The 19183-nt window shown below is 50.0% G+C and overlaps 1 protein-coding gene and 1 non-coding gene across 6 annotated transcripts in view; both read left to right on the top strand.

Moving 5' to 3' along the window:
- Positions 1–19183, top strand: part of Ap1b1 (adaptor related protein complex 1 subunit beta 1) — a 70526-nt gene that overhangs the window by 47110 nt on the left and 4233 nt on the right. For 3 of the 5 annotated variants that reach the window (XM_004664040.2, XM_004664042.2, XM_045131976.1), the window contains exons 9-17: positions 1064–1159; positions 2293–2408; positions 2677–2842; positions 7584–7682; positions 8154–8413; positions 8923–9124; positions 9675–9695; positions 10158–10304; positions 15657–15802. In XM_004664040.2, coding sequence (XP_004664097.1) covers positions 1064–1159; positions 2293–2408; positions 2677–2842; positions 7584–7682; positions 8154–8413; positions 8923–9124; positions 9675–9695; positions 10158–10304; positions 15657–15802 — 1253 coding nt within the window. The remainder of the gene's footprint in view (positions 1–1063; positions 1160–2292; positions 2409–2676; positions 2843–7583; positions 7683–8153; positions 8414–8922; positions 9125–9674; positions 9696–10157; positions 10305–15656; positions 15803–19183) is intronic. The other 2 variants (XM_004664041.2, XM_004664044.2) reach the window with 1 other exon arrangement.
- On the top strand, positions 17600–17696 carry LOC123454412. Its single transcript, XR_006633372.1, has one exon. It is a non-coding gene; the product is annotated as a small nucleolar RNA SNORD125 (small nucleolar RNA).

Below are 19183 nucleotides of genomic sequence, written 5' to 3'. Positions count from 1 at the left end.
GCTGCTCCCCTATCATACCTCATCTTTTTTAATTTTATTTTTTGTTGACCTCCCTCCACTCATTCACATGCTCATCTGAGAAGACGTAAGTTCTTCCAGCTTTGGATAATAACTGCTTTTAGAAACTGTAAAGTAGTCACAAGAGAACAATTGCCCAAGATTCAGCTAAGAGCAAGAAAAATAGAGAGAGAGAGATAGATACAGAGAGAATGGGCACTCCAGGGCCTGTAGTCACTGCAAACGAACTCCAGACACATGTGCCACCTTGTGCATCTGGCTTACATGGGTCCTGGAGAATCAAACCTGGGCCCTTTGGCTTCGCAGGCAAACGCCTTACTGCTAAGCCATTTCTCCAGCCCCTGGGAATGTATCATGTTGGTCAAGAGCACCTACTTAGCATGTGTAAAGGCTCAGATCCAATCCCTAATACCAGCACTTGGGAGGCAGAGGTAGGAAGATCGCTGTGAGTTCAAGGCCACCCCTGAGACTATGAAACTACATAGTGAATTCCAGGTCAGCCTGACCCCAAGTAAGACCCTACTTCAACAAAAAGGGGGAGGAGGTGCTGGAGAGATGGCTTAGCAGTTAAGCACTTGCCTGTGAAGCCTAAGGACTCTGGTTCGAGGCTCAATTCCCCAGGACCCACATTAGCCAGATACACAAGGAGGTACATGTGTCTGGAGTTCGTTTGCAGTGGCTGGAGGCCCTGGCGTGCCCATTCCCTCCTTCCCTCCCTCCCTCTCTCTGTCTCTCTCTCTCTCCCTGTCTCTTTCTCTGTCACTTTCAAATAAATAAATAAACATAAAACAACAAACTCACACAATCGTATGTATTAGCTAGATCAATGATCAACATAAAGCAAGAGTTATTTAGCTTTGCCAGCTAAATAACTACCTTCCTTTGGAGGTACCTGATTGATTTTCCCCCTTTACTGGGTCTTCCACTGGGAGCGGGAGACAGATCCCACCCTTCTAGAGTTTCTGCATTATTACTACCTAGGGATGGTCTAAGAGATTGTCCCATCAGATCCTCTTGACCTGTTTCATCTCTGTTTGGTCCACAGGTGTTGGCAGAACTCAGGGAGTATGCTACAGAGGTGGATGTAGATTTTGTACGGAAGGCTGTGCGCGCCATTGGCCGCTGCGCCATCAAGGTGGAGGTGAGGAGGCCCTAGGACTTCATCCTCAGCCCGGGAAGGCAGGGTGCTGTGAAGCAAGGAAACTAATCCGATAGTAGCAGAACCTCCCAGCTGCTTCTAGGAGGACTGAGGGTCGTCACCAGAACCCCTGCTGTGCAGATGTGGCTGACTCCCCGCTCTATAGTCTTCAGTTCTTTGAGTTGCTGCAAGTGAAACTCACCCATCATGATGATGGTTCTACAGCGTTAGCTACATCAGAGGAGCAGCCACCATCTCATGGGGGCTCACTTTACTTTCACGTCTCAGAGCTACAAGGTGGGGGCTCTGTCTGTGGGATGCTTTAGTAAGTGTCGTCCTGTGCACTCCTTTCTCCAGGCCCTCAAGGCTCTGGGTTGTGGCCTTTTATCCTCTTCACCTCTTTGCCAAGGGAGGTGCTGCTTGACCACAGACCCGGCCCCTCCTTAAGTGGTCCACTAGCGGCTTAAGGGACCTGGGACAGCTGGTTATCCCAGCCTAGACCCTTTAGGTGTTATTAGGCATTTTGCTCTTGTTGCTACCATCCTGAGACATCTCCACACTGACTGGGCCATTTATATAGTATGTAGGAATGAAAGCTAAAAGCCAGGTATGGTGGCACGTGCCTTTAATCCCAGCACTCTGGAGGCTGAGGTAGGAGGATCCAATTGCCATGAGTTTGAGGCCACCCTGAGACTACATAGTGAATTCCAGGTCAGCCTGGACCCTACCTTGAAAAAAAAAAAAAAAAAAAAGAGAGAGAGAAAAGCAAAAGGGCAAGCCCAGATGCATTGTGTCATAGTAGCTCACTTTATGAAACAAGCACAAGAGAAGCTAGGTCAGGCTGAGTGGGAGTCCTTCTGCCCTCAGACTCTACCTGGAGGAGCTCCAAGGACCTCACAGTGCCAAATGCGCTACCTCTGGTTTCTTTGCAGTCTCATTCTCTCTCCATGTTCCTGCTATCCGGGCTATCCCATTGTCTTTGTTCTCTACCCCCATCATTAGGGGAGAGTGTTGTGTTCTTGTGCTGGGACAAGGGAGGTAGGCAAGAAGTGACTTAGGGGCTTGGCTGGGAGGGATCACCAGCACTGTTGAAATGAGTGCTAGGACCTTGCCCACACTTTCTCCTCTGCTCGCAGCAATCTGCAGAGCGCTGCGTGAGCACGCTGCTCGATCTCATCCAGACCAAGGTCAACTACGTCGTACAGGAAGCCATTGTGGTCATCAAGGACATCTTCCGGAAGTACCCCAACAAGTAGGTGCAGGCACCTGGCCTCTGCCCTCTTTCTCCTCCCTTGCACAGGCAGCTTTCTCAGAAGAATCCTTTTGTTTTGTTTTTCTTCTTTCACCCAAACTGGACCCCTTCTCCTCTCCAGGCCAGAATAAGAGTCAAGCAGAAAAAACACCTGCCATCACTAGCTAACTTAACCTGTCTCCCTCCCAAGCCCCCCCCCCCCCGCCACACACACACTGACCAAACTTCCTCAGTGCTCACGTGCTGTCTGTCCACTGTGCTTCCCCAGGTATGAGAGTGTGATTGCCACACTGTGCGAGAACTTGGACTCCCTGGATGAGCCTGAGGCCCGGGCAGCTATGATCTGGATTGTGGGCGAGTATGCTGAGCGGATTGACAATGCAGATGAGCTGCTGGAAAGCTTCCTTGAGGGCTTCCATGACGAGAGCACACAGGTGAGCCTGCTAGTGGGCAGAGCCAGGCTAGGCTTGAGTGATGACCAACAGCTTGGCCCACTGTGGCCTATCCCGCCCCTGAGCCCTCTTCTCGTACACTGCTGTGATGCTGTTTCCCTCCCCCACTGCAGTGCCTCGAGGGGCATAGGAGATGATGGTGTGTCTGTAGAAAGTGGGCAGAAGATTCTGGTTTTGTTTTGATTTTATATTATCTTTGAATAGGTAGTTTATTGACTTGGCTCAAAAACTGCATGTATAGACCGTGCACTCCTTTCCCACCCTCTTACTTGGGTGGCAGCATTGGGGCGCTCGTTCTCTCTCTCCCTCCCTCTCTCTCTCTCTCTTTGTCAGCCTGTGGTGGCCTTTGCTTTGGGCAGGCTCTCACAAGCAGGAAATACAAGGGGGCAACAGTTCCTTCTGTGTCCTTATAGTTTGACAATATATGTGGAAAGAGAACTGTTTTGTTTTTTTTTTTAATTTTGTGTATATGTGGTATACACGTGTATATGTTAGTTATAAGTGAGCCCATGCTGCTGTGGAGGTCAGAGGGAAAACTTTAGGATACTTGTCCTTTTTTTTTTTTTTTTTTTGCAAGCAAAGAGAGAGAGGAGATGGGGGGGGGGCACGCCAGGGCCTCTAGCTACTGCAAACAAACTCCAGATGCATGGCATGTGCCACCTTGTGCATCTGGCTTACATGAGTCCTAGGGAATTGAACCTGGGTCCTTTGGCTTTGCAGGCAAGCGTCTTAACCACTAAGCCATCTCTCCAGTCTTTTTTTTTTTTTTTTTTTTTTTTTTTTTTGTAGGGTCTCGCTTTAGCCCAGGTAGACCTGGAATTCACTATGTTGTCTTAGGCTGGCCTTGAACTCATGGCAGTCCTCCTCCTTAAAGGCGTGTGCCACTAGGCCTGGATTCCTTTCCATTTTTTAGACAGTGTCTCTCTTTCTTTTGGTTTTTGAGGCAGGATTTTGCTGTAGCCCAGGCTTCCCTGGAATTCATTGTGTAATGTCAGGGTAGCCTCGAACTCACAATGATCCCCCTACCTCTGCCTCCTTAATGCTGGGATTAAAGACGTGTGCCACAAAGCACATATTAGGGTCTCTCTCTAGTTTTGCCATTGCAGGTCTAGCTGATCTCCAGGCTTCCATATTCCTCTTTCATTGCTGCAGGTGCATTGGGATTACAGATGTGTGTATCACTTTGTGTCAGACTTTATGTGGGTGCTGGGAAATCAAACTCTGGTCAGAAACCAGGCATGGTGGCACATACCTTTAGTTTCGGCACATGAGAGGCAAAGGTAGGGAGAGGCAGAGGTAGGAGGATCACCCTGAGTTTGAGGCCACGCTGAGACTACATAGTGAATTCAGATCAGCCTAGGCTACAGAGAGACTACCTTGCAAAAAGAAAAAGAAAAAATCTTTAGCTAGGCATCGTGGCACACTTCTTTAATCCCAGCACTTAGGAAGCAGAGATAGGATTACCATGAGTTCAAGGCCATTCTGAGACTACATAGTGAATTTCAGGTCAGCAGGGCCGAAGCAAGACCCTACCACAAAAAAACAAAACAGTCAGGTGTGTTGCGCACGCCTTTAATCCCAGCACTTGGGAGGCAGAGGTAGGTGGATCGCCATGAGTTTGAGGCCACCCTGAGAATACAGAGTGAATTCCAGGTCAGCCTGGGCTAGAGTGAGACCCTACCTCGAAAAACCAAAAACAAACATCAAAAAAAAACTTAGGTCAGCAGGCTTGCAAGCAAATGCCCCTAGCCTCTGAGTTGTCTCCCTAGCCCAAAAGAGACTTTTTGCCTCAGAAATCCAGTAAAAGTCTCAGAACCTACTTGGATTTTCTGGAGCCAGAGCCCTCAGTTTCTCATCTCAGTCTCTGTGGACTGAAAAGAGGAGGAGGGAGTTCTCTGAAGAAAAGCCAGCAGAGTGGGTGCTAAGCAAGCAAAAACAGCAGATGTCCATGGCAGGTCGGAGCAGTGATTCCCACTGTCAGTCACCCTCCCACTGTCACCCTCCTCCGCGCTGTTTCACTCTGTCACCAGCCTCTCATCGGTGTCTCAGTCAGGCCTGGGGCATCTGGGGCTACTGCAGAGGACTTCCTGAAGGGTGTAGCTGCTCAAATACTTGGGTAAATCTGTTTTTTGTTTGTTTTTGCTTTTCAAGGTAGGGTCTTGCTCTAGCCTCAGCTGACCTATAATTCACTATGGAGTCTCTGGGTGGCCTCGAACTCACGGTGATCCTCCCCTACCCCTGCCTCCCCAGTGCTGGGATTAAAATCGTGTGCCACCACGCCCGGCCTTGAGTAAGTCTTTTGTAGTCTGTTCTTCCTCAGGATTAAATATGAGGCCAGGGTTAGGGAAGCCAGACAAGGAGAAGCTGAGCCAGGAGTCTGCTTGTAGTTCTGAACCCAGTCACCCTGTTTGGCCTGGCGCATATTTCTTAAACTTACCAAGAATTTCCCTTGTCGTTGTCACAGGGTTATGGCAAAGAGTCTTGGATGCTAAATGTAAAGTGCTGTGCAGTGCTTGGTGCATGATGGGTGGGGAGGTAATATTTCAGTGGCCTGTACCCCTTACCTCACAGGTCGATAAGATAGTCCAAAGCTCTTTTAAGAGTATCTTTGTAAACTGGGTGTGGTAGTGCACGTCTTTAATCTCAGCACTCAGGCAGAGGCCACCCTGATACCATATAGTGAATTCCAGGTCAGCCTGAGCTAGAGTGAGACCCTACCTTGAGGAAAAAAAAAAGTATTTGTATAAGCTGGACATGGTGGTGCACACCTTTAATCCCAGCACTCTGGAGACAAAGATAAAAGGATCATTGTGTGTGACTTCAAAGCCAGTTTGGGACTTCAGAGTGAGTTCTAGCACTCTGGAGGCAGAGGTAGGAAGATCACCATGAGTTCGAGGCCAACCTAGGACTACAGAGTGAGTTCCAAGTCAGCTTAGGGTAAAATGAGACCCTACCTTGAAAACAAACAACAAATCTGTATAAGCTGAACGTGGTAGCACACACTTGTAACCCCAGCACTTGGGAGGCTAGGGCAGGAAGATCACTGAGTTCCAGACCAGACTGGGCAATGTAGCAAGACCCTATCTCAAAAGTAAAACAAGGGGGAAGCTAGAGAGATGGCTTCGCAGTTAAGGCATTTGCCTGAGAAGCCTAAGGACCAAGTTTCAACTCCCCAGAGCCACGTAAGCCAGATGCACATGATGGTGCATGTGTCTGGAGTTCATTTGCAGTGGCTTGAGGTGCCCATTCTCTCTCTCCTCTGTGTATCTCAAATAAATAAACAAGACTCTTCCTATCTGCCTCTTTTTTTTCTCTCAAATAAATAAATAAATTTTAAATTAAAAAATTGGATTATCACTAAGGAAGGACCATGTGCAGTGAAGTTCTTTGGTGCGCATGTGCATGTTCCTATATGTGGGTGCAGCATGAATCTAGAGCTCACTGATTGGGTTAGACAGGGAGACCCAGGGGTTTTCTTTTTCTGCCTTCCAAGCACTGAGGTTACAGACGTCATTTACTTGGGTACTACAGATCTAAAGTCAGGTCTTCATTCTTGTGTGGCAAGCACTTTACCCTCAGAGCCAGACCTGGAACTAACTGTAGCCCAAGTATGCCTTGAACTCAGAGCCATCCTCCTGCCTAAGTCTCCCAAGTGCTGGGGTTAAATATGTGTGCCACCTCGCCCAGCTGTGAATTGCTTTTGAATGCATGTTGTTTCAGCCAGCATGAATTTAAGTGTCTACTGTTCCCCAGGTAGCATAGGAACACAGTGAGAAGACCAACACTGTACTGGGCCCCAGGACCCCCTGGCGGCTGGTGGCAGTGATGAAGCAGAGGACACTTACGGGGCTAGCAGTTAGCATGAGGAGCAGAGTGAGGAGTGCCAGCCAGGGTGAGGACGTGTGGGTGGAAGGTGGGCAGATGGACGGTGTGGGAATGCTTCTCACCATCTGATAGTCATGCACACCCATCCCCTGGACCTCCGTTTCACCATTACTACCTGTTGACAACCATGTCAGACACATATAGTATCTTTTGGAGCTGTGAGCATCTCACAGCACTGTGTGTCTGAAGCTCTTACAGGTATGTAGGGTCCAGGCTAGATGGAAGTCTCACCTGCCAAATAATACCGTGTTCTGCTCCAGGCCTGGGCTCCTTGGCAGCACCCATGCCCCTGCTGCCTTGCCCTGTGCTCTCCGTCCAGCCCACACCTGAAGAAAAAACTGTTCCTGTTTGCCTTCACCAAGCCCTGCTTTGATGTCCCATTGCCTTCGTGCAGCCCACCCTTTAAAGAAAAAGTTACTTATTTATATGAGAGACAGGCAGAGAGAGAGAGAGAATGGGCATGCCAGGGCCTCCTACTGCCACAGACAAACTCCAAATGCATGAGCCTTTGTGCATCTGGCTTTGCATGGACCCTGGGGAATCAAATCTAGCCCATCAGACTTCGTAAGTAAACACCTTTAACCAGTAAGCCATCTCTCCAGCCCAGCCTACCCTTTTTGTTGTTGTTGCTTCTTTATTAGCAAAGCGTGAGAGAAACAGAGTGAGTTTGCGTGTATTAGGGCCTTTTGCTGCTGCAATCTCCAGGAGCATGTGCCACTTTGCGCGTCTGGCTTCATGTAGGTCCTGGGACTTGAGCCCAGGCCAGCAGGCTTTGCAGGCAAGTGCCCTTAACTCCAGAGCAATCTTACCCCGCTCTTCTTGCCCTGGTCCTCCACAGGTCCAGCTGCAGCTGCTGACAGCCATTGTGAAACTCTTTTTGAAGAAGCCAACAGAGACCCAGGAGCTGGTGCAGCAGGTCCTCAGTTTGGCCACTCAGGTTGGTGTGCCAGCTCCCCTCCCACACCCTGCGCAGCTGCGGCAGGAGGAGCTCTGTTCTTGGGAGTCTGTCTTGTTCCTGAAGTAGCATCTGTGGAGATTGACCTAGAATAACCAAGATTCCTTTTTTTTTGTGGGGTGGGGGGGACCCACAGTCACAAGACACATCCACAGGGGGAGTGTCAAGGGGTGCGGTTGAGATAGACTATAAACAGGGGAGGAGAGGTGATCCCTGGGACCCAGGTGGGTTGCAGGAAGGTAGGGAGAACAACTTGAACAAGAGACAGGAGTATGTGTGGCCTGCCTGAAATAGAAAACTAAGAGCTGAAAGTGGGCAGTTGGACTTGCCCATTGGAGCAGCTTTGGGACAAGCTTATGGTCATGCTCAGGATTGCTGGATAATAGGGCTGCGGGAGGGTCCTCTCCCTTCATCTGGGGAGGAGCTCCACACACTTCTCAAATCCTCCTTAAGGACTCAGACAATCCAGACCTTCGGGACCGTGGCTACATCTACTGGCGCCTGCTCTCCACGGACCCTGTGGCTGCCAAGGAGGTGGTGCTGGCTGAGAAGCCTCTCATCTCCGAGGAGACAGACCTCATTGAGCCCACACTGCTAGATGAGCTCATCTGCTACATTGGCACACTGGCCTCTGTGTACCATAAGCCACCCAGCGCCTTTGTGGAGGGCGGCCGGGGTGTGGTGCACAAGAGCCTGCCGCCCCGCACTGCCTCGTGAGTACAGCTTGGGGCTGTGCCTTCCCCTGCTCCCTCAGCTCCGTGGTGCACACACTCAGGCTCATATGGCATCCCTGATAGGCCTGAGTCGGAGTCTGGATAGAGCCCCTGGACCAATGCGTAATCATACTAGACATCCAATAGAGTGTCTCATTTGATCCTATTTGTGAAGAGAAACTTTCCACTGAACAGATGAGGACAGTGGGTGTGAAGAGCTTTACCAGTTCAGAACCCCACAGCCAGTACAGTTAGACTCCCCTCGTTTCGGTTGGGTTCCAAGCCCTGCTTCCAACCTCTTGGCTGTTCCCACATGATTGGTTTGGCCTTGGGGATAAGCACAGCAGGTCCTGTCCTTGCCCTCACCCCATGGACTCTAAAAGGTGGATCAGCCATGGGAACAGGGAGAGGGAGGGTCATGTAGACAGCCCCCACAATAGCCAGGAGACCCAGAGACTCTGGTCTCTCACTTCCCCGGGACACACACTGACTCTGTCTGTGTCTGACAGGAATGAGAGCACAGAGAGCCCCGAGGCACCCCCTGCTGGAGCAGCCCCTGGCGAGCAACCAGATGTCATCCCTGCCCAGGGTGACCTGCTGGGTGACCTCCTCAACCTGGACCTTGGCCCTCCTGTGAGCGGCCCACCCCTGGCTGCATCCTCAGTGCAGATGGGAGCTGTAGACCTTCTTGGAGGTGGCCTTGACAGCCTGGTATGTCCTGATCCCTCCAGGGAACATTGCTAATGATCTCAAAGGAAGACCTCAAGCACCCTCTCTATGCCAGATGCCAGCCAAGGATGTGTTACATTGAGCACTTAGTCTGTCCTCAAAGATGACTATGCAGCTTCCTGTTGGAGTGTTCCTTGCTTGGAAGAACGAGGCCTTGTGGGAGGTCAAGGAAAGAACTTGCCTCTGCCCCTAGATAGTGGAGAGGTGAGCCTGGCTCAGGGCCTCCTCAGGCTTTCTCAGGCAGCTGGTAGGACCAGGCAGGGGCAGAAGCTGAGGTCTTCTCTTGGTGCCAGAAGTCTGCTAGTCAGTGGACCTAGTTAGTGGCCCAGGGTATGAGGGTGCTAGAATAAAGCCTTAAGGGTGGTGCCCTTCAGAGGGATAGGGCTGTGGGCCTTTGGAACAAACTCATCTCCCTGGAGCCGCAGTGGTCTAATCTCCGTTTCTCTTTCTGTTGTCTCCCTGCCATCTTTCCTGGCTCTTCTCTCTGCATGTCGCTGCCTATTCTCTTCACCCTGCCTGCTTCTGCTTGGAGATGGGGGATGAGCCTGAAGGGGTATGGTTTAACCCTCTTGTCATCCAATTCTTAGTCCCTGCTGAACCCTGGCTTGTGGTCCAGTGTCTTGGCAGCCTCTGCTTTGATTTCCAAGCACTAGCCCCTGTATCTACTCTATGGACTCTTCACTGTCCTTATCACCCTATGACAATGATGCCTTGTCATCCTTGGGATTGCTGATCCCTAGTCCCCAAACCCTCCTCCCAGAGGAGAGCTCTGTGTGCCTAGCACTTTCCTCCCAGCAGGCTCTTGGGACCTGCTTTTTATCCATGCTTCTCAAGACTTGGCCCCTGGGGGACCAGGCCTCTCTCCACCCTTCTCACTTTGTTTTGTTTCTGTAAATTAGAGGCTGTGTGGAGGACTGTCCTGTCCCCACCCCCACTATATTCCCAAGAGCCTAGTGACTCATTTCTCATGTGTCCATAGTGTTCTGTCCCTGATCTCTTCCTAATTCCTTCCCAGATCGGGGATACCAACTTTGGGGCACCCCCAGCAGCAGCACCAGCACCAGCCAGACTAGGTGCACCCATCAGCAGCGGCCTGAGTGACCTCTTTGACCTGACTAGTGGTGTGGGCACCCTATCAGGATCCTATGTAGCTCCCAAAGCTGTAAGTACTTTTTGCCCTTCATTCTGGCAGAGAGAAGGTAGACATGTGGGGGTACCCCAGTGCTCCATATGAGGGGATTGGCTTATACCAGTGCTGGGAAGGGAAGCTGGATTATGGAGGTAGAGGAGAGAAGCTGAATTGGGAATGGGGACCAGAGAAGGCTTCCCAGAGGAGGATTTACTGTGCTCAGGCCTGTGGGAGATGGAGGATGAGCTGGTAAGGGTATTGTTCAGCCCCTTTTAAAGATTCATTTATTTGAGAGAGAGAGAGAGAAGGGAAAAAAAAAAAAAAGGAAGCAGCAGCAGCAGATAGACAGAATGGGCAAACCAGGGCCTTCAGGCACTGCAGATGAATTCCAGACATATGTGCCACCCTGTGCACTTGACTTACATGAGTACTGGGGAGTCAAACCTGGGTCCTTAGGCTTCCCAGGCAAGTGCCTTAACCACTAAGCCATCTCTCCAGCCCTAGTCCTTCATTCTTGCTCAGCTTTGTGCAACTGGACCCCATGTTCTCCTACCCCATGACAGTGATGCCTTGTCCAGGTGCCACAGTCAGAATTTGCTGAGCAAAGACCAGGGGAGTGCCGTGGGCCTGAGAACCGCCTGTGGTAAGGCCTGGAGGGATGGGAGTGCTAACCTTGTTAGGGCACCAGTCTCGGTGCTGCAGAAGACATTTTACAGTGCCTCCTTCCTATCCCTGAAGATGACTGGTGGACAATACAACATATCTACACATAGAAATAAAAAAATAAGTCAGGGGGCTGGAGGGATGGCTTAGTGGTTAAGGTGTTTGCCTGCAAAGCCAAAGGACCCAGGTTCAATATCCCAGGACCCACGTTAGCTAGATGCACAAGGGAGTGCACATGTCTGGAGTTTGTTTGCAGTGGCTGGAGGCCCTGGCATGCCCATTCTCCCTCCCTCCCTCCCTCTCTCCCTCTCCCTCTCTCTCTCTCTCTCTCTCTCTCTCTCTCCCTCTCTCCCCTTCTCTCCCTCCCTCCTTCTCCCTCTGTCCCTCTTTCTCTGTCAAATAAATAAATAAATAAATAAATAGGCTAGGCATGGTTGTACATGCCTTTAATCCCATCACTCGGGAGGCAGAGGTAGGTGGATCATGGTGAGTTCAAGGCCACCCTGAGACTACAGGATGATTTCCAGGTTAGCCTGGGCCAAAGTGAGACCCTACCTCGAAAACAAACAAAAAAAGTCAGGCATGGTGGCACACACCTTTTTTTTTTTTTTTTTTTTTTTTTTTGTATTTATTTATTTGAGAGTGACAGAGAGAATGAGCCCACCAGGCTCTCCAGCCACTGCAGATGAACTCCAGATGAATGTACCACCTTGTACATCTGGCTTATGTGGGTCCTGGGGAATCGAGCCTCGAACCAGAATCCTTAGGCTTCACAGGCATGTACTTAACCATTGAGCCATCTCTCCAGCTGAATGGTATACACCTTTAATCCCAGCACTTGAGTAGCCGAGGCAGGAGGATGCTGTGAGTCTGAGGCTACCCTGATACGACATAGTGAATTCTAGGTCACTGTAGGCTAGAGCAAGACCCTACCTCAAAAACCAGAACAAGTTCCCCCTGAGTTAGTCCTGGCATCTTCCCAAGTGTTTGTTTTGTCTCTGTATATGTAAACTAAACCATTTAGAAAATGCTCTAGGGAAACTGTGAAAAGAAAGAAAGAAAAGAAAAAATGCTCTAGGGGCTTGGAGAGATGGCTTAGCGGTTAAGCGCTTGCCTGTGAAGCCTAAAGCCCCTGGTTCGAGGCTCGATTCCCCAGGACCCACATTAGCCAGATGCACAAGGAGGCACACATGTCTGGAGTTTGTTTGCAGTGGCTGGAGGCCCTGGCGCGCCCATTCTGTCACTCTCTTTCCCTCTCCCTCTCTCTCTCTCTGCCTTTCTCTCTGTGTCTGTTGCTCTCAAATAAATAAATTTTTTAAAAAAAGAAAGAAAAGAAAATGCTCTAGTGCTGGAGAGATGGCTTAGTGATTAAGGTGCTTGCCTGCAAAGCCTAAGGACCCATATTTGATTCCCTAGATCTCACATAAGCCAGACGCACAAAAGTGAGGCAAGCACAAAGTCACACATGCCCACTGGGGGGTGCGAGAGTCTGGAATTCGATTCCATGGCTGAGGCCCTGGTGCCCCAGTTCTTTCTCTCTCTCAAATAAAATAAAATAAAAAAGTAAATCAATAAAATAGAAAATGCTCCAAGGATGCAGGATAGTTGTGTGTTATTGTCATCGCTGTCTCCAGCTCTTAAAACATAATGGGTCCCCATTTTGCTACCTGGAGATGGCCCACCAGTATCCCGTGTACTTTCGGGGCAGTACCAGCACCACCACACCCAACCACACACACCTAAAGTTCCGCTAGACTGGAGAGTAACAAGGCAGAAAGCAAGCAAGGATGACAGGGCCCAGCTGAGCACGGTTTGGGTTTTTGGTTTTTGTTCTTCTTTAGTTTGGTTTTGGTTTTTGGTTTTTCAAGGTAGGTTCTCACCATAGAATTCACTATGTAGTCTCAGGGTGACCTCGAACTCAAGTGATCCTCCTACCTCTGCCTCCCCACGCCCGGCTCTGAGCACAGTTTTTGTGGTTTTTTTTTATTATTATCATATTATTTATTTGAGAAAGAGAGAGAAAGAGGCAAATAGAAAGAGAGAGAGAGAATGGGCACACCAGGGCCTCCAGACACATGCACCCTCTTGTGCATTTGGCCAACATGGGTCCTGGGGAGTCGAGCCTTGAACCGGGGTTCTTATGCTTCACAGGCAAGTGCTTAACCGCTAAGCCATCTCTCTTCAGCCCTGAACACAGTTTTTGATACAGGCATAGTGTTAGCTGTTAGAAAGTTCTAAACTAGGGGCTGGAGAGAGAGCTCAGCAGTTCAGGCACTTGCCTGAGGAGGTTGAGGACCAGGTTTAATTTCCCAGGACCCACATAACTAGATGTATAAAGTGGCACATGCATTTGGAGTTTATTTGCAGTGGTTGGAGCCCTGGTATGCCCATTCTCTCTATCTGCTCCCCCCCCTCCAGTAAAATATTTTAAAAGTTCTAAACTAAGTAATGAAACAGTCTTTTTTGCGGCATTTGAGAGCAGTCCATAGCCCAGAGGACACTGGCCAGGAGGGCTAGCAATTGATACGAGAGCAGCTTTGGGATACAGGCAGCAGCCAGACACGAGCGCTCCACTGGAGTAGTGTCAGGATGGTTCTGATGTAAGCCACAGTCAGCAGGAGGTCTGAGACTCAGGCCCAGAAGACCAGGTGACAGGAACTAAATTGGGGGCATGAGAGCCTGTGGGCCTGGCCCCAAGGAAAGCACAGTTTGGTCACTTCACTAGTGTCAAGGGAGCTTCAGAGGGGACAGAGCTGGTCTGCTGCCCTTAACATGCAGGTCAGAAGCTGTGTTTGCCAAGTCCATTTTCTGACATTCCCACAAGTAGCTTTAGGGAGGCAGAGATCTAGGCTAAGCTGTGAGCAGCACCTGACCTTGCTTCCTCTGCAGTGTGCCTGCTGTTCCTGCAGCAGTGGGAGCCCGAGCCTCAGCCACGCCCATCCCCCCCCACAGGCTTGGGCCCTCGAAGCCCATGACGGCAGCTCTGCAGCAGGCTTGGTGCCAGGCACGCCGCAGCCTTGCATAGCACCGGCCCACGGGCCCTCCCACAGCCTTTCGTTGTTGTTCTCATTTTGCGGTTGAGACACGTGATTGCTTTTACCTGTGATCCCATAGCTGGTAGTGACGGAATCTGGACCTGACTGCAGGCAGGGGCACCAGAGCATCTGCTTCCCTCTTTGTGACTGCTGTGCCCTCGAGGAACACCTGTGTGCATGAACGCCCAGCAGTCTTCTTGCTTCTGCCTCCAGAGGGCTGGGATTACAGCCACGAGCTGTAGTCCTTCTTGAGAGGAGGTCACAAGACCAGAGAACGTGGAGTACAGTAGGGTGTGATATAAACCATGCTCAGTGGACTCTTGCACAGATCATCTACCCCAGGGAGCCAGGCCAAGCCAGATCCATTAAAAGTCCAATATCAAGTCAGGCTTGGTGGCACTTATCTGTAATCCTAGTACTTGGGAAGTAGATACATTGGACACTGTCTCAAAAGATATAGAGAGAGAGAGCCGGGCATGGTGGCGCACACCTTTAATCCCAGCACACGGGAGGCAGAGGTGGGAGGATCACCATGAGTTCGAGGCCAGCCTGAGACTACATAGTGAGTTCCGGGTCAGCCTGAGCTAGAGTGAGACCCTACCTTGTAAAAATAAAAACTAGCACTTCCTTCCCTCTCCCTCTCCCTCTCCCTCTCCCTCTCCCTCTCCCTCTCCCTCTCCCTCTCCCTCTCCCTCTCCCTCTCCCTCTCCCTCTCCCTCTCCCTCTCCCTCTCCCTCTATAGATAGATAGATAGATAGATAGATAGATAGATAGATAGATAGATAGATATAGTTATAGATATAGATATATAGATATATACACACACACATACACACACACATACATACATACATACATACATACATACGTACCATACGTGGCTGGAGAGATAGCTTAGCGGTTAAGGCACTTTCCTGTGAAGCCAAAGGACCCAGGTTCGACTCTCTATTTCCAACATAAGCCAGATGCACAAGTTGGCACATTGTCTGGAGTTTGTTTGCAGTGGCTAGAGGTCCTGGCACACCCATTCATTCCCACACACACATACCTCTTCCACAGATAAGTATGTGTGTGTGTATATGTTTTTAAAACTTCAACTGGGAGTGAGTTCCAGGCAGGGAGGGACACATAGACTCAAGTAGGCAGGCTTCCCAGAGGAGGCATTCTTGGGCTGACTGTTTACAAGGCAGTCAGCATGCTGGAAAAGACCCACCAGACAAGATTGCCTCTTAGGCACTCTGCTTGGTCAGTCTACTTTTCTCAGTGGAAGGCCAGCTGTGCCTCCTGGAAGGTAGAACAGGCTGTAACAGCCAGGCCAGGGAGGCCTCAGATTCAAAACAAGTTTCAGGATGCTATTGGCCATTTGGCTCTGCCCTTGTCTTGGCAGGATGCTGACAAGTTTGTCATCTTGTCACCTTCCTCAGCTCTACTTCTTCAGCATGGCCTCATTTGACCTCCATAGGAGTCCTTGAGCATGTCAGATGCCTCCTTGTCCCCAGATGCTCTGATGTAGTGTCATGCTAGGTGGTGGGCCTGGGTGGTCCTCATCATCAGCATAGCATAGACCTGCTGTGCCCTGTGGTGGAGGCAGGTCAATCATAAGGGTCTTTCAGGAGACGGAATCGCAGGGGAGCTGTGAGTTTGGGCAGGGAAGAGGCACACAGCCCCCGTACCCTCTTCCCTGCAGGTCTGGCTCCCCGCCATGAAAGCTAAAGGCCTGGAGATCTCAGGCACCTTCACCCGCCAGGTAGGCTCCATCTCCATGGACTTGCAGCTGACCAACAAGGCTCTTCAGGTCATGACAGACTTTGCCATACAGTTCAACCGGAACAGGTGAGCCCCAGGACTGCTCCAGCCCATGGCCTCTTGACTGAAGAAAGTCTAAACTCGATAGCAATGATTTTCTCTAGTGAAAAGTATGTGGTTTCAAAATGGGCAGAGTGAGGAGAGCATCTCCCCTAACGTTTGCTACCTAAAAGAAGGTATACCAGAAATCCCAGCTCCAACCAGGTATGATGGTGTCCACCTCAGATCTTAGCACTCAAGGGTGGAGGCAGGAGAATCAGAGACTCGGGGTCATTCTTGTCTACAGAGCAAGTTGGAAGTCAGCCTGAGACACATGAGACCCTGTCTCTAAGAAAAACTAAAATCTAGGCAGGGGAAATGGCTCAGTGGTTGAGGCTCTTGCCTGCAAAGCCTAAGGACCCAGGTTCAGTTCTCTAGTACCCATGTAAAGCCAGATGCACAAGGTGGTGCATGTATCTGAAGTTCGTTTACAGTGGCTAGAGGCCCTGGCATGCCCATTCTCATTCTTTGTCTCTATCTCTCATAAATAAATAATAAAATAAAAATAAAATCAAGGCTGGGGAGATCTTGGCCCAGTGGTTGAGGCATTTGCTTGCAAAGCCTGCTTGCCTGGCTTGGATTCCCCAGTGCCAATGTAAAGCTAGACGTACAAAGTGGCACATGCATGTGGAGTTTGCAACAGCAAGAGGCTCTAGCACCAACCTCCCCTTCACAAACACAAACACACATAAACTCTCACTCAAATAAATTGTTGTTTATTTATATAGTTAGTTTTTTTAAGGGAGTGTCTTTCTGTAACCCAAGCTGACCTGGAATTCACTATGTAGTCTCAGGTTGGCCTTGAACTCATGGCAATCCTCCTACCTCTGCCTAAATATTTCTCTAAATATTTTTAGAGGCTGGAGAGATGCTTAGCAGTTAAGATGCTTTCCTGCAAAGCCAAAAAACCTAGGTTCAATTCCCCAGAACCCATGTAAGCCAGATACACAAAGTGGTGCATGCATCTGGAGTTTTGGTTTTTCAAGGTAGGGTCTCACTTTAGCTCAGGCTGACCTGGATTCACTTTGTAGTCTCAGGGTGGCCTCAAACTCATGGTGATTCTCCTACCTCTGCCTCCCAAGTGCTGGGATTAAAGGCGTGCACCACGCCCAGCTTAAATAAATATTTTTTTAAATAAAATAAAAGCTGGGCGTGGTGGTGCACATCTTTAATCCCAGCACTTGGGAGGCACAGGTAGGTGGATCACCATGTGTTCAAGGCTACCCTGAGACTCCATAGTGAATTTCCAGGTCAGCCTAAACTAGAGTGAGACCCTTCCTCGACAAACCAAAAATAAAAATAAAATAAATTCCCAGATCTAGGCCAGCAGTCCACCAGTTGAAGCTCCCCACATGTCCCACTTGCCTCCTGTCTAGGGCCTGAGTCATTCCCATGTTGGGAAGCAGTTCTAAGAAGATAGGTGGGCCAGATGTGGTGTCGCACGCCTTTAATCCCAGCACTCGGGAGGCAGAGGTAGGAGGATTGCCATGAGTTCGAGGCCACCCTGAGACTACATAGTGTATTTAGGTCAGCCTGAGGTAGAGTGAGACCCTACTTCAAAAAAGCAAAAACAAAGAAAATGAAGAAGGTAGGTGGTCAGTGAGCCTTACTGCCAGGCTCTCCTTGGCAGAAAAAAGAGTATTAATGAGGCAGGGCCTCTGGGAATGAAGGGTGGCCACTCCCAGCCCTCTCCCCACCCCAGGTCGACTAGAGTGAGTGTTGGTGGAGCTTTGTCCCCTTGCTAGAGCCGTGGTGCATAGAACCAGAAAGGCTGGGCTCTCTGGGTAGCTCAGCAGCCCCTCTTGATGATTCCTCTTCCTGAGTGGCTCTAGTGATGAGCAGACTGAGCCTCTAAGAAGTTGACTGAAGGGGCTGGAGAGATGACTTCATGGTTAAGGCACTTGCCTACAAAGCCTAAGGACCCAGGTTCGATTCCCCAGATTCACAGGGTAATGCATATATCTAAAGGTCATTTGCAGTGGCTGGGAGCCCTGCTGTGCCCATTCTCTCCCTCCCTCTCTCTCTACCTGCCTCTTTCTCTCTTACTCTTTCTTTAATTAATTAATTAAAAAGAGCCTAGCATGGTGGTGCACGACTTTAATCCCAGCACTTGGGAGGCAGAGGTAGGAAGATTGCCGTGAGCTCGAGGCCACCCTGAGACTACATAGTGAATTCCAGCTCAGCCTGGGCTAGAGTGAGACCCTACCTCGAATAACCAAAAAAACAAAAGAAAAAGAAGTTGACTTAAGGGGTGGCATCCTCAGGAGAGCCTTGGGCAGACTGGCAGCTGGGGCAACCAGTAACCCCTCACAAGATACGAGAGGCCACAACCATCTGTGAGTTGAATACCTCCGGCGTAGTAGACCCCGTGCCAAAGGCTTTAAGAAGATTGTCTTGAGCCACCAGACAACCAATAATGTCTATGCCACTTCCCCCTTTTAGTAAGTACTAACTACCTGAACTCAGAGGGCAGAGGCCCTGCCTAAGGTCACGCAGGCAGTTGTTGGAGCTACCAGCAAAGCCTGGGGTGGATTTCCCACATCACCTCCTACTGTATCCCTGGCAAGTCTGGGTAGAGAGCATAGCTGGAGTTGGTTACCTGGAGTCTCGGGGCTTACCAGCGCCACTTGCCCTGCATAGCCTGGAATCGGGGCACGAGCCTATCCCTCTGTGAGACTGTCATTGGGATAATAAGTGTGTATCCCTTTGTTGTTGTTGCAGCCAGGTTCGTATTGCTGGCAGAAATCACCAGACCCAAGAGCAGCTTTGTGGAATAAAGGGTTTATTTTGGCTGACAGGCTGTAGGGGAAGCTCCAATGATGGCAGGGAAAAATGATGGCATGAGCAGAGGGTGAACATCACCTCCTGGCCAATATCAGGTGGACAATAGCAACAGGAGAGTGTGCCAAACACTGGCAAGAGGAAACTGGCTATAACACCCATAAGCCTACTCCCAGCAATACATTGCCTCCAGGAGGCTTTAATTTCCAATTGCCATCAGCTGGGGAACCTAGCATTCAGAACACCTAAATTTATGGGGGACACCTGAATCAAACCAGCACAGTTGTTATTGGTGGCATTGTCTTTTTTTCACCCCAAGATAAGAGTCTCACTGTAGCCCAAGCTGCCTCAAACTTGCTGTGCTCCCCTTAGCTCCTCCTGAATGTTGAGATTAGGGGTGTCATTGCCACAGTCCCACTTAACTCTGTTCTTGCAAGTGTAGAAACTGGTCTATTGTCACATGCCAGCCTGGGCATACTGAGTACTCGGTTCAGGTCCCTATCCATGCTAGAACCCTCTGGTTAGTCTCATTCTGGTGTGTGTTGGGGGGGGGTGGGTAGCGGTATTCCTAGTCGGCCCATGGGTTGC

Source organism: Jaculus jaculus, chromosome 13, assembly GCF_020740685.1.
Source record: "Jaculus jaculus isolate mJacJac1 chromosome 13, mJacJac1.mat.Y.cur, whole genome shotgun sequence".
Classification (NCBI taxonomy): Eukaryota; Metazoa; Chordata; class Mammalia; order Rodentia; family Dipodidae; genus Jaculus; species Jaculus jaculus.
This window is presented reverse-complemented; position numbering and strand designations above follow the sequence as displayed.